Source organism: Nanorana parkeri, unplaced genomic scaffold (assembly GCF_000935625.1).
Source record: "Nanorana parkeri isolate BGI_ZX_2015 unplaced genomic scaffold, ASM93562v1 scaffold837, whole genome shotgun sequence".
Taxonomy (NCBI): Eukaryota; Metazoa; Chordata; class Amphibia; order Anura; family Dicroglossidae; genus Nanorana; species Nanorana parkeri.
The window spans coordinates 302,557-317,511 of record NW_017307105.1 but is presented as its reverse complement, the minus strand read 5'-3'; the positions used below and the strand labels follow the sequence as shown (position 1 = coordinate 317,511).

General features: G+C 39.5%; 1 protein-coding gene across 1 annotated transcript in view; it reads left to right on the top strand.

The window, feature by feature from the left end:
• RMDN3 (regulator of microtubule dynamics 3) overlaps positions 1 to 14,955 on the top strand; it is a 57,314-nt gene that overhangs the window by 4,827 nt on the left and 37,532 nt on the right. The window contains exons 2-4 of the mRNA XM_018565361.1: positions 2,753 to 2,954; positions 3,083 to 3,239; positions 8,207 to 8,350. Coding sequence (XP_018420863.1) covers positions 2,762 to 2,954; positions 3,083 to 3,239; positions 8,207 to 8,350 — 494 coding nt within the window. The 5' untranslated portion in view covers positions 2,753 to 2,761. The remainder of the gene's footprint in view (positions 1 to 2,752; positions 2,955 to 3,082; positions 3,240 to 8,206; positions 8,351 to 14,955) is intronic.

Here is a 14,955-nt window from a genome sequence, read left to right as displayed (position 1 = left end):
ATAGTTAGCCACAGGCTGATCACTTGTAATTTAGCTATATACACAAGTTCTTTTTCTCCTGTTATGGCATATACTTTTCCCTGCAGTTTAGGCCTTTGTTTTTATTTTACACTGTTGAGAGGTGTGTGTGATTATATATATATATATCTCACACACACACACACACAATACAGGGCTCCACCATATCTGTAATTCATATGGTCATCCCAGTGGGAGCAGAGTTCTCCAGGATTTTACTTTCAAGTATTTTAATTTTCAAGAAAAAGAGTCATTATTACAAACATAGCAGCGTCATCAAGGACTTATCGAGTACAGTGTCTATCGTCCTCCTAGAATTATTACGGTCACCGTGACCGTAAACACACATACAGGAAACACAAAGGAGTTAGGGCAAGCATGGGGTGAACACTGAGGTACAGTGATAATGTATACGGAAATTATCCACACTTAACAAATTTAAAAGATTCCGAAGGTGATCAGAAAATAATAATAAAAAGCAACATTATTGTGTCTGTGTCGAGGAGAATGCTTTGCATCTTATGAACCATATTCCACGACCTTTTCAATTTAACCTGTTGAAAGGGTATTGCGACCGCCAGGCTTTGGCTGAGTTCTCCAGGATTTTATCCATTCATAACCTGGTAACTTCCTACTTATCCTTTACGTAGGCTGCCCTGGAAGATGGTTTTGGAAATCCAAAGTTAGATTTACCAATTACTATTTCCATGAGTCTTCCCGCCCTTGTGTTATATTCTTTTTTTGTTGTATATGTTTTTGCTGCAGATTACATCCTTTGGTTCGTGTTTAATACTGACAAGTTTGGCTGAAGGACTTTTCAATCCTAAAATAAAATGTTTATTGAAGTTTTAAAGGTAAACAAGTCAATGATATAACAACAGAGGTTGACATGTCAAGAGCAATCAAAAACAGTAATATATCAAAACACAGAGCAATAAAAACAAATAATGAAACCTACAAAAAAATCTTAAGCGAATGAAAACATGTTTCACATCAGTTAGTATAAAGGAACTACCAAGAAAAGAAGAGATTCAGGAACGTAGGGATCCAGGACTACCAGTAGGGAAAAAAACAGTACCAAGCCAGTTTGGATAATACTAGCCATCAAAATTCTGTGAGACGTAGATCAAAGGAATGTGAATGTAAGTATTGCAACCATGGCCCCAAAGGCGCTCAGATCGGGGAACTTTATCTAACAAACGAGCTGTTATCTGTTCGTTTATGAAAATCAAATGTAACCTATGCTGTACTTTGGAAAAAGGGAGCAAAGTAGATAGCCATGATTTCGCAATAGTGTGTTTAGTGGCAGTGAAAAAAAGGATGAGTGTACGGAGAGAAGGACTTCCTTTAAAGTGTTTTTGGTGATGCTTTTCCTGTTGGAGGAGGTTGCTCTCTGCTATGGTCTGTCCTGAAAGACTCGGGGAAATGGTTACCAGTAAATCTAACTCTGGATTTTCTTTCAAATTTTGGATAAAGTAGGAAAGAGTTAAAACCACTGTTGGGTTTTTTTTTGCTTTGTTTTCCTGCTGGAGAGAGTCCCCCTCTTTGTTGACTCTGCTGATCATTATTATCAGTACAGATAGTGATGGGAAATACAAATTTTGAATTGTCAATAGAATAGGAATAAAGGGAGAATCAAAGTAAGAGTATTTGCCTAGCTCTGGTGTCCTCTCGCCTCCACTTGTGCCTATGGGACAGGCTGTAAAGGGAAATGTGCACATTGCGACACAGATGGCATAAAAATAATTCTTACCCGGGTTTCAAATGCTCAACCATTCCTTACTCCATGCAAAATAGAAACAAAAAAGTTTTTGCTTTAGCCATTTTTAATTAAGCTTTAAAAATGTACTTTATGTGCAAGAAATCTAGAGCAGCGTGAGCATCTCGACGGCTATGGCTTAATTTTTTCTGGTATGTGCATGAGTGCACAGGCACTACAATCATAACGGGGGAAAGGGTGCAGAAGAACAGCAGGTATTGACGGCCTGAACACTGGGCTGATTGTATAGGTACTCTTTGCTTTAGATTGGAATTGGCCATTATAGGGTGACAACACTGCTCCTTGCTATGTCAGCAAGGCATGGAGAGGGCTATTTCCAGCAGGTACACCAGGTGAAATTGCAAACACTAAAGGACACAAATACAAAAAGGCCATCAGTGGGTATAATGGAAGGAAGCATCCATCAATTAGAGTTTGGATGCATTAAAGCAGGGGTGTAAAACTCAATTTAATCGTGGGCCGCATCAACATTATGGTTGCCCTCAAAGGTATTTGTAAGGCTATATAAATGTATCTAATCTTTTATCATAATTGCCTCTGCATTCGATTATCACTGGTTTTAGTAATAACTTAAAACCTAGATCTGAAAGTAGAGGTCTAGGAAATGGCCTGGTGGGCCGTATTCGGCCCCTGGGCCTTGAGTTTGACACGTGCATTAAAGTGTCTGAAAAATGTAGAATCTGGACCTCTTACAGCGTTGCAATAGGTATCCAGCAGAGGTCCTCTGTTGCACTGCATTGAAGAAATGGCTCTGGTCTCTCAAGTATAACCATCAGTATGCTGTATGCAGAAGGATAAGCCAAGTGAACAACAATTGCCATCTATCCTGCTGTAAAAAGCTGGCACTGTCCAGCAAAAAAAAAAAAGTTGCACAGCATTTCTGTAATGTTTCCTTATATTGCTTTTGTTGAAGTTATTTTGAATACAGAAGTAATCGGTATGTTTTCTTTCCAGGAAGACACTATGTACAAGCTTATTTTTACATACCGATTTGGATTAGGGTTGATCGCTGGTGTCGCTGCTGGAGCTGTAGTTTACGTAGTGTATCGGAGACATCGGAAGCAGAATAAGAACGTTTTATCAAAGCGAAATGGATATCAGATGCAAACACTATCAAAACATGATAATGTTGCTACAACATCAAATTATTCACCAGGTATCTATTTTATATTGTCCTATTGCTCGGCATTACAGTTAAAAAAAATGTACCTAGAAAAATAAAGGACATTAGTGCTGTGTCATTTGTATTTTATAGTTTTCTCTGCTTTATTTTAGCATTATCAGGAAGGGCAGACGTTGTGGTTGTATCTCATGGGGAACAGATGGAGCTGTTGAACCGCCTGGACTATGTTCTTGGCAGCATTACAGAGGTGAAGAAGGAGGTTGAATCTTTGCGGAATAGTCTGCATGGGCTAGCTGCTGATATTGTAGGAGAAGTTCGGTGAGTATTGTCATGTCGCATGAAAGCGGAGCTATGATATCTTCGACAGTAATGCTCCTGACTTGCAATGTTATGGGTTCCATTCCCCAATACCTTCATGCAAGTGTAAATACATATATTCATAGTGGCTCAGAGGAATTCAGGTCTAGGGTTCATTTCACTAGTATTTTGATGATATGCTCTTTAGAATGGCAATGCAGATCTGAATTTCTGTCCATACTCACCAGTTTTTCAGGAATTCCCTATTTGCCAGTCACAGGGCCATACGACCAAACTTTGATCACGGGATGACTTTTGAAGGGGTATCCAAACCTTGCTTGGTTCATTTGCTGTTCTGCATAACAGTGTCAGCATGACCAGCCAGTGTATTGGTGTCTTCAGCGAAGGGAAGTATTTCAGGACTTCTGCTACTGTTTATAGTGTTCATGGAGCAGAATGGCCAAATTGTGAAGATTGGTTCTTCCGCAATCACTTGAGCTGCAGAGTTGTTTTCACCCTTCAGCTGTGGACCTGTTAAGTCAACATTAACTTTATTACTTAATATAATTTTATATTATTATAAAATTAATATTTATCTAATAAAAGTATTAATAAACAGTGTGTGTGTATATAATATACTTTTAAAAAATATTATTTTAAAGCATGCAGCTGGGTGGATCTCGACAGCAATGTCGGGATCCGTTCCGGCGTCTCAGTATACCGCAAGCTGTAGCTCACGGTATACTGAGCTTTGGATCACGGGAGAACGCTAGTTTGTGTCCTCCCGTTACCCTTAGGAGAACTATGGGAAAAAGCCCTGACCCCATAGTTTTCCTTTTTTAAAGCCTAACTCCAGTGAAATTAAAAGTTTTTCCTTGCAGTGGGGCTGCCCCCACACTTCAGGGGTTAACGGTTTGTTTATGTTCAAAATCGACAATGTTCATCAGGCGCTTGTCAGTGAATTATCAAACTCTTCTGTGTAGGACACGGCCAGGGGTGCTGTTCTTCAAACAGATTGGAACGCTCTCGCGAATACCAAAACAAAAACACAGGAGCGCAACATCATGTGCATTATCCAGGTGAACAATAATAAAACTACCAGTCGGTGTAACGGTTAACGCCGACGGGGTGGTAGCGGATGATGCGTTTCAACGGCCCGCCCCCTTCATCAGTTCCTCCAATCACCAACCAGCTAGACTCTAAGACATAAATAATAGCCAATCATAGACCCCGGGAACTACTTTATTAGTGGTCGGTGAGAGCACCAATCAGGTGCAGACAATACTGATCTCCACTCTGTTAACTCTTACAGCTATCGACCTAGATCGTGGAAATTTAGAAAACCACCACCATATAAAATCAATTAGACCAAAGCACAAGCTAGTTAGTATACTTCTACTAGAACATCACTTCTAAAATGAATATAGAAATAATTATGACTTAACAATGATCAAAATATTTCATAAGGAGTATTAAAAACTACAAAAACTGACTCTAACGTCCTAAGTAAAGGAATAAATTAACGTTATACATTAAATGGACATGAAAGTATAACAATCCCTTTAGAACTCAATGATGTGTCTAATGACCCCAGTTTTCATAATCTAAAAAACTAAAAACGCCTAATATTATACAAAAGATCTCTAATTAAAACATATAAAAAAAAACTTTCCAATGCTAACCCATAAAATTGACTCTAAAATAAGCAGACTAGGAGTTCTTGTATTGCTGCAGAAATTTCCAAGCTTTAATTCAGTCCATTGGGTGTCAAACTGTTCAGCTTATATATCCAGAAACTTTCTGTGGTGCAAAGTTTCTTTAAACCTTACACCTTCATCTCCTAATGATGTGATTGCTTCAATGCCAAAGGCTCTTTGTCCCTCAGGCCGAGCATTAAGGCATAACAAATAGTGCTTCGGTACAGAGTGGTCAGCTTTATTCATTATATTTCTCTTTATGTTCACCTACCCTGACTCACAGGGCCAAATCAAACCATAGATGACATAACTAGTCACACAATTTATGAATTGATTGATGGTGTACGCCTGGCCCTGAGCACTCACCAGTTCTTTTTTCCTATGCCACATGAATTGGCATAGGCCACAATTTGGAGCATTGCACCTATAATTCCCCTTTTGGCCAAACAACCCTAGGCCTAAATTTAAGGATTTTTCTGCCTTAATTTCGTTTGGGGTCCAGCATGCTCTTCAAGGTTCTCGGGTTTTTGGAAAATAACATTAGGATGGTCTGAAAACGAGTCTCTCAAGTTTGGATCTTGTTTAACCACTTCAAGACCAGGTGTATAGACCCCCTTCCTGGCCAGGCCATTTTTCAGTATTCAGCGCTGTGGTAATTTGACTGAAGTTTATTCCGTCATGCAACGCTGTACTGAAATTAATTTTATACCATTTTTTGGGGACAGATAGAGCTTTATTTTGGTGGTATTTAATCACCACTGGTGTTTTCATTTTTTACTTTAATTAGGAAAAATTAAAGAAAATTTTGAAAAAAAAAGTTTTTTTTACATTGTTAGGAAACATTTATTATTACCCAGTTTTTTGGTAAAATATGAAAGTCGGGGTCACGTCGGATAAATAGATACCAAACGTGTCAAGCTTGGGAAGCGCTTTTATTAAGCTGTGTACTAAATGAGAGGTTGTGGTTATTAGTCTCATCAAGTTTCCTACTTATTTTAATCTGACCTTGTCTATGTTTAAGGAAGACAGACTCAATGTACTTTTTTCGTAACCTTTGTCCAAAAATGTGTTTAACAATAATCCATGAGCATCAGAATCCTCTGTCCTAGCACATGTTCTCCTCAATCTCCCAAACTGGCCCTCAGGGATATGTTGAATCCAGCGAGGGTGATGTCCACTATCAGCATGAATATAGGAGTTCGCTCCTGTTGGCTTAAAGTGCGTCTTGGATAGGATTTTATCCTCATCATCAAAACTCAACTCCAAATCTAAGAATACCAGATATTTCTCATAATGACTGAGCTGAATTTAATACAATAAGGATTATCATTGCAATATTGAACAAATTCTTCCAGCCTATTAATATTATCCCATATAAGGAGTATGTCATCTATAACCTAGGAATAGTACCCGGTTCACCGCAAAATGGTTATTGGACCAAATGAACATGGATTCCCATAAACCCATGAACAAATTTACTTAACTCGGGGAGAACCTGGCACCCATCGCTGTGCCTTTATTCTCGATATAGAAGTCACCCAAAAAGCTAAAATAATTGCGTGTTAAAACAAATTCAATAGACTCCAGAAAAATGTTGGACAGCTCATACCCCAAAACCATGTTCAAAAGATGTGTATAATGACGATACATCCAGGGATGCCCAAATGTAGGTATTATTCCACTTGTAATTGGCCTAAATGTCCAGTACATGACCCGAGTCTTGCATAAGAGGGCAAATCCCATACTAGGGTTTGTAGAAAGTGATCTAGAGACCTTGCCAAATTGTATGTCATGCTATCATCTATCCCCGCAAAAATGGATCTACCTGGAGGCTTCTCGGGGTCCTTATGTATCTTAGGAAGGGGATAAAAATGGGGAGTATCTTAGGAAGGGGATAAAAATGGGGAGTAACTAGATGTACCATATTTAAATACTTAAACTCTGTCTTTGTAATAATACCTTTTTATCCTAGGCTTTAGACAGTATGGAATGAAGTTGTTTCTTATATTCCTCAGTTCAATCTTTATTCATTTTAAAGTTTGTTTCCTTATCTGAGAATAGCCTAAATGCCTCTGCCAGAAAAACGACCTTGTTCTATAATACTAATCCACCAACCTTGTCTGTCTTATGATAAGGTCTTTATTTTCCATAAGGTTTTTTATAACTGACCTTTCTTTCAAGGAAAGGTTAGTATTGGTCATTCGCTTATTATTACACAGCAATTTAATGTCTGAATGTACCAACTGTGAAAACGTTGTTCTATACTCCCCTTTAGAATGATGAGGGGGGGAAAAAGTAATTTTCAGTTTTGACCTGACCAATTCTGCTGCAGTGCCTCCCACAATGTGATTGCCCCCACTGGAAATGCACCATACTGCAATGCCGTACGTTCCAGTGCAGTGCGATTGCAAAAAAGTGTGCATGCAGTTTTATTCTGAAGTAAACTTTGTTTGTAACACCACATTTGTATATTTATTTTAACGTATTTGCCGGCGTATAAGACGGGTTTTGAGACCTTAAAACATCCCCCGAAAATCGGGGGTCGTCTTATACGCCGGGTACATACGGAAGGATACGGTATACTGTATGTAGCTTGTATTCAAAGCCTGTATTCATCAAATACAAAGCCTGCCGTGATTGACTCAGCGGAAGATGGAGGGCACAGCGGGGATCGTGGACAAGGTAAGAGACTGTAATCCCAAGTGTGGCTCGGGGTTACTGCTTATGGTACTGAAAATTAACCCAGAGCCACACTCGGGAATACCGCCATGGATGTTAGTGGGTGCATTTAAACATTGTTTTGGCCTATACTCGTCTTATACGACGAGTTTAGCCCAAAACCTATATTTTAACACAAAACGTAGGGGGTCGTCTTATACGCCGGCAAATACGGTATTTTAAATTTAAGGATCCTTTTTATTTTTTTATCCAATCGAAAAAATATAAATTATGAAAATAATCATTAGTTGTAGCCCTACATATTTTAATATTAAATGTTAATAATAATCTAGGCACTGTTTGAAATGCAATATTCAGTGGAGAATGGCTGTCTTTTTTTTTTTTTTAAGGGTAAGGTAATGCATTTTTAAGAATGCAGTGTGAACATTATAGTATTAAGGTAATTGTATTCTGTAGCATTGAAGCTTCTAAAATGTACTTTTCATACTTGCCTTTTTTAGGCATACCGTTTCATCATTTGACCACTGTCTTAATAGAATCACATTTCTTGTAAATAATTTGCAGAAAAATGAGCACACAACAGTGAAATTCAACTTTGTTTTCCTTCTGCAGGACACACCTGGAGGAGAACCAGAAGACCAGTCGTCGGCGAAGAGTCTTTCTCCATAGAGAGCGAACAGATTCTACTGGTTCCAGTTCTATTTATTTTACTGCTAGTTCTGGGGCTGCACATACAGATGTGGAGAGTGAAGGAGGGTGAGTGCCACTCAAAAGCCAAATTTATATTTATAGGAAGTTTAATTTTAGAGAGCATTTTTCTTCCCGCTGGAGTGATTCACGGCTCTATTTGTCTTTGGTGACCATTGTCACTCAAAGTGTATCCAAAATTGTAGAGTTGTCACCAGAGCAAGAAGTCAGTGGAAATTAGACTACCAGAGTATAATACTTCTACTATTACACTGAACTTTCAGCTGGACTTTTTTAGTACCTGATATGGTCATGTTAACCAGTTTTAATACAAAGATGAAGTAGAACTCCAGAGAGGGGAATGGTTAGGACCTTATTTATAATCTTGTTACTGTCTATGTCTCCATTTGGGAGATTTCTTTCCACTTCTTGTCCTGGTAGTTCAGCAAGAAGTAAGACAATTGTGATCATGAGGACCTAGTTGGCAACACAAACCTGTCAGAGGTTTTAACCCTTGACAACACTACTAATAAAAGTTATTTTGTTGTTGTCGGTGTTCCCATGGAGAAGACTTTCTTCTCTGTCATGATGACACAAGAGCAAATGAGTAAAATCGCCCCAGTGCAGCAGGTTTTAGTCCTTCCTCACACCTATCAAGATTGTCTGGAATTCTATTTTTAATGTAAACATGAGAAAAGAACATAATTGTGCCCCTTTTCCTTGCCTCCCACTGCTAGACTGCATTTCATTCTCAATAGATTTGCCATCTAAATTTTCTTGTTTTTCTCTCAATACTCCATTGAAGCTGAACTCCAGGCAAACCACTAAATACACAGATACTGCAGAAAAATGTGTCCGCTTTCTCTCCACTATGCTAAAAAAAAAATCATCATCTTATGGCATTTATTACAAGGATTTATATAGTGCTCAACATACTGCACACTCAAATCAGTCCCTGCCCTTAAGAAACTTACAGGATCCTTACCTCTACACGCATACTGGCCAATTTAGACAGGAGACAACCTACCAACAGGTCTTTGGAGTGTGGAAAAAACCTGGAGTACCTGGTAGTATCCTGACTGGGATTTGACCCGTAGGCCACCAGTGCTGCAAGGCAGCAGTGCTAACCACTAAGCCACATTTTATACCTTGCTCTTACTGATGCAAGAATCCTCTGTGTGCAAAGTTCAACCTCTGTCTGCCTTGAAATCAGTCTTGTGTTAAATGCAGTATGATGACTTGGGTTGGCATCCTTACCTTGCAGTATGGGTCCTGCCACTTTTCCTCCTGGGACTCTAGTCTGTTTTGTAATTCACCTTTCCTCCCCCCAGCCTGCTGATTGGATAAAATACAGCAGCTGTACTTTGAGGTAATTCCTAAGCCCCCCCTACTGTAATTTGTATTGTTGGACTGGCACACCTTGTACAAAGCATTAGAACCCAAGTGTTTAAGTGCATGTGCCTATCTTTTAACAGCTTTCAGAGGGCAAGGGAGCCCTGAATCACTTGGAACATGAATATGAAAATACCCCCCACCTCCTGCAACTGTTGGTTGTTCAGCATGATCAACAACCTTGTGGTCCAATAGGAAGTTTTACCTGACTCTTGCATTTAATGCAGGCTGACATTTTATTTGGAAAACAGTAAGGTTTACTTTTAAGTGAACCTGTGCTTTGCTAACCTCTCTTCCTCCTCTGTGACGGGGTTGATGCTTGGCTGTTGCCTTCTCATGCACCCCAGCATTGTCACATTTTGGTCAAGGAGAGAGTTTTCAGCCAAAATGTAATCTGCAAGTTACATCTTGGAACTTTAACAAGACTTTTTTTCTTTGCTCTCATGGTTAAATGGTGAGGGAGCAAAGGGAATTAATGGCCGCTATGGTGCTATGTACACTGAGGCATGGGCTTGGTCCAGATTTGCACTGGGGTCAATATCTCTTTGGCTACACCACTTGGTCAAGTTAGATATTGGCAGGTACAGTATACTATTTTGCTTTGGGTGGCCATAATAGCCTGGTACTTCCTCCAGTTTGGTGCCCAATACAATTCATGGGTAAAGATTGGGCTGTTTAGGGCTATCCTAGGATTGATAATGAGCATGCACAGGTTTTCCTATACTGCAGAGCTGCTAAGGAAGGTGATGCAGGGTGCTGTGATGCCTAACCATGTATTTTCTGTTCGTACACACATAATATGATCACGCACAGGAAATGTCACTGCACGCTGTATCATTCTTCAGGAAATCTCTTGCAAAGCTTTCAAGTGAAGAATGTGACCAGCACGTACCCAGCTCACAGAGTTTTTACTGAAATTTGTTATTTTGGTAGCCCAGTATGGAGGGAACCAGTAAAGGGGGAAAGAAGGGGCATATGTCCGACATTCCCATAGATCTGTAAATGTATGTTTTCTCACACTTTGGCAAGATGGAATCATATGGCACGCAGCTTCTAGCAAGCATGCCAGAACAACTTATTGACTCATGTGATAGCTGTAGGAATGTAAAAGTTAAAGAGTGCTTGACATGTAGCTGTTAGCCATTTGCCTTAAATCAAAGAAAACGATTATCTAAATGGAAGTGAACATTTTAGTGGGCGGTGTAATGGCTGCAGAATTTCAACAAGAAAAGAGCCTGATGACTTTTCACTGCACAGATAAGGGCTACTTCCAGTTCCCGTCAAAATATTTTTGGACCTAATCTGTGTATTGTTGTATGAGAATAGGTTTTGTGTTTAATCACATTATTGAGGGTGGCATGCATATTTGCAAACAGTATTGTTTAAAGTGTATATAATGTTGTAATGTCCCCGCTATTTCCTGTCTGGTAAAATTGTCAGCAGGACTAGACGCAAGGGGAAATATTTGTAAACGATCCCAAATCAATTGTAATAGGAAGAAACAAACTTTTTGCAGAACATACATTTTAGGGCTAATTGCACAGTGTCTGGTGTGCGGTGCCCATCATGGTGCCGAAGTGCTGATCCCAGCACATCACACTGTCTACTTTGTTTTTTGCTATAACTTTTAGTAAGATGTCACAAGTGACATTTTATTAGGTACTATGAGCACAGCGGGGTGCGAGGTGGTTGTATGTCGTCGCATCCTGCTACTTGGGGGGAAAAAGAAGTAAGGCATGATTACTTTATTTCAGCGCACACTACCGTGTTCCTGCCACAACGTAGTGGTGTGAATGGGCCTCATACGTGACAAGGCAAATTGCCTTGTCTTGCGTTGTGGCTGTGCTGGAAACAACGGCCAGCGCAGATGGAATAAATGAGCCCTTGTTCTTCTATGTAATGTTTCTGTAGCTTAATCCTTCTTCTGTTACAACACCTTCATTGGTTTAAAATAGGGCTGCAACAACTAATCGACATAATCAATTAGAATCAATTGTAATTGATTATTGAAAAAGTTGTCAACTTTTTCAATCGATTAATCGGCTTCCGATTAGTTGGCCCTGTTCATGGCTCCACACACGCTGCATGCCGCACCTCCTTTCCACCTCATGCTCGCCGCTGCCAGACCCGCAGCGAGAGAAGAACTAAGGAGGAGCAGGTGTGGGGGGAAGACAGCCGTCGATAGACAGGCCCGATCTCAGAAGCAAGTTGCTGAAGGACTGCTCAGGTAAGCCTGCACTCCCCCCCACATGGTGCTCTATAATGTATTGCTGGGATTTGTATTCCTCTATAGCTGATGCTACATTGTGCTGTATATTGTACATAAGAATACCAATCCCAGCAATACATTATACACTGTATGTATAATGTATTGCTGGGATTTGTTGTATTCCTCTAATAGCTGGTGGTATTCTGCATTGCGCTGTATAGGGGACTACAAATCCCAGCAATAATACATTATACAGCGCAATGCGGAATACCACAAGCTATAGAGGAGCACAACAAATCCCAGCAATAATACATTATACAGTGGTGCAATGCCGAATACCACTAGCTATAGAGGACTACAAATCCCAGCAATAATGCATTATACAGCGCAATGTGGAATACTGCCAGCTATAATGTACTATTGCTGGGATTTGTTGTATTCCTCTATAGCTGGTGGTATTCTGCATTAATTGCTGTATAATGTTACACTTTTCATTTCACTATATTGCACCACACTTTTTTTTTTTTTTTTTTTACTTCTACCACTCAATCCTTTCTCCTGTACAATTTTTTGAAATGTATTTTTTATTTTTTAACCGATTAATCGAACTTAATCGGCTAACTAATCGATTTTTGAAAATAATTTCGAACTAGTTTCAAAGGGCCCCTATACACCATTTACTAAATTATTTTAAAGCTGAAGTTTGTTCTGCTTTTATTTTTGCCTCCCCAACATGCCAATGAAATAAACAAATTTTTTTTTTTATTACATATTTTTGATCTAGTTGCATCATCCCTAGGTCTATGTGCTTCCCTATGCAATTTAGGCAGATCATGGCTGGTGGGAGGGGTCAGAAGGGTGCTGAACAAAATTTCCTGAAGACAGAAAAGTGTGGTAATGCCCACGTGTGATGCTGAGCCTCCATACTTTAAAAGAACTGAAATCCAGTAAATGGGCCAGGACGAGTAAAGTTGAGAATTAAATACCTAGATGATCCTGGAAGTCCTCCAGCCCAGAAATAAGACCGGTTCTGGCTGACCTGCTGCAGCTTCTAATGAACATTTATGAAAAGCTCACAGTGTACAGTGAAATCGGAGTAAACTATTTCAGTCCAAAAGAGGAGCTGGTACAACTGTGCAGGACTATAGCTGGAGTTCAGCTTTAAGTAGAAACTCAAAGAATGATTAGAATTGGCCATTGCAGTGGGGTTACCCCTGCGCTGCAAGGGTTAACTGTTTATTTTGACCTAGGGGCTAAAATTAAGAACATATAGTCACCCGGGCTCTAGCGGTCTAGGTGATGGTGACATAATGTCTAATGCAGGTCCATTCACCTGCATTAGATTTGAGGATGTCAAGTGACGCACAACAGCCAGAGGAGGAGAGTGTTGAGTACTGACTGCCGCGGTACAGAGGATCGGGTGAGCAATTCAGGGGTAGCCCCCACTGCAAGGGTTAATTTTGTTAATAGCTGGAGTTACTTTTTAAAGTATTTAAAATGATTTTAGATGATTGATTTTAATGGGTGAATATGTTTTGGGGGATAATCAGAACAGGTGATATTGAAGAAAGTTTTAAAACTGGAAGTTATATTTTTGCTGATACACATTACATAAAGTTTCATACAAAGTCACCCACATTTTTTATTTTTCCTCATTTTGGGCATAGTGGTCCACTTCTTCTTCTTCTTTTTTTTTTTTTTTTATACATTTTTTATTTGTACTTCTAAAACATTCCATACAGACAGAGTACATCAATAGGGTGATCACAAACTTCAGGAGAGGTACATATATAGCAAGCTCGATCATTACAACCATATAGAATACGTATCCTCCGTAGATCTGTCGCAGGAGTGAGATAGTGGTCCCTTTTTGTCCAACCGTAGTGACAAGTTTTTTTTTTTTTGTTTTTGTTTTTTTTTCCGTGCTACGTCCCAAGGGGTGGACTAAATTTTAAAACACCATCTATTAGTGCACTTTATGTGAAGTGGTAGCATCCATTATATTCAAAGGTGTTGAAATACATGTTCCACTGAATGTTGTGGCTATAGATACAACTATGGGGTGTATTTATAAAACATTTGCAGAGCTGTTCACATTTTACACCCTTGTGTTGTTCAAGAAGTAATACATTTTCAGTAGATATTCTCCATGGCGTGTGCTCACATTACTGCAGTTACAAAGAGAACACACAAAAGAAGCACCACGGCTCAGGAAAGGAGTGAGCCGGGTGCTTGCCGCTAGGAGCACATCCTTGCTTCAACACGAGCCCATACAAACAGACAAAAAGCTGTCTGCACATCGGATTCCACCGAGATAGTTTATTGAAGCTTGTACCACATCACTGGTGTCCTGTCCAAGATCCACCCCACTAATGCGTTTCACCCAATTAGATCTCTACGACTAAGCCAGTGATTGGGTAAAAAGCATCAGTGGGGTGGACCTTGGGCGGGACACCAGTGATGTGGTACAAGCTAGCTTTAATAAACTATCCCTGCAAAAACTGTTTTTCCCAATGATTTTTCAGTGTATTCCTGGGCATGGTTTTCACAGAACATCTATAATATACATAAATGTTATGAAATTGAGTGAAATTAAATCTTAACCTCCACAAATAGTATGTCTGGGAATATTGCCAAACAAATATATTTGGGAACCATGCATTGTGGTTTACGGTCATCTGGGGTTTTTCTGCTGACCTCGCTAGGATTATTTACAGAAAGACAAAGGTGAAGGACGAGAAGAAAAACAGTTAAGATAATAATGAAGGAAGACTAAAAAATATGTTGGCTCCAGAGGAAACTAGCGTGAACGTTTTCTTTGGCTGACGTTATGGCAGAGAGGTTAATTTTTCTTCGAGCCTGTATTACAGGATGGTCCTCGCAGATCATTATGACAGTTTTTTAATTTTTTTGAAGCCAAAATCCTAAAGCACACATTGTTTTTAATTCCCAAATCCTAACTTGAATATGGTACAAGAAATGCTGCCGTTCAGCATTCTGTAGGCCAAATTGGCTGCTGGACAATGCAGCAAGTAAGCCATTCCAGATTGTGCTTTTTTTTTTTTTTTTTGTC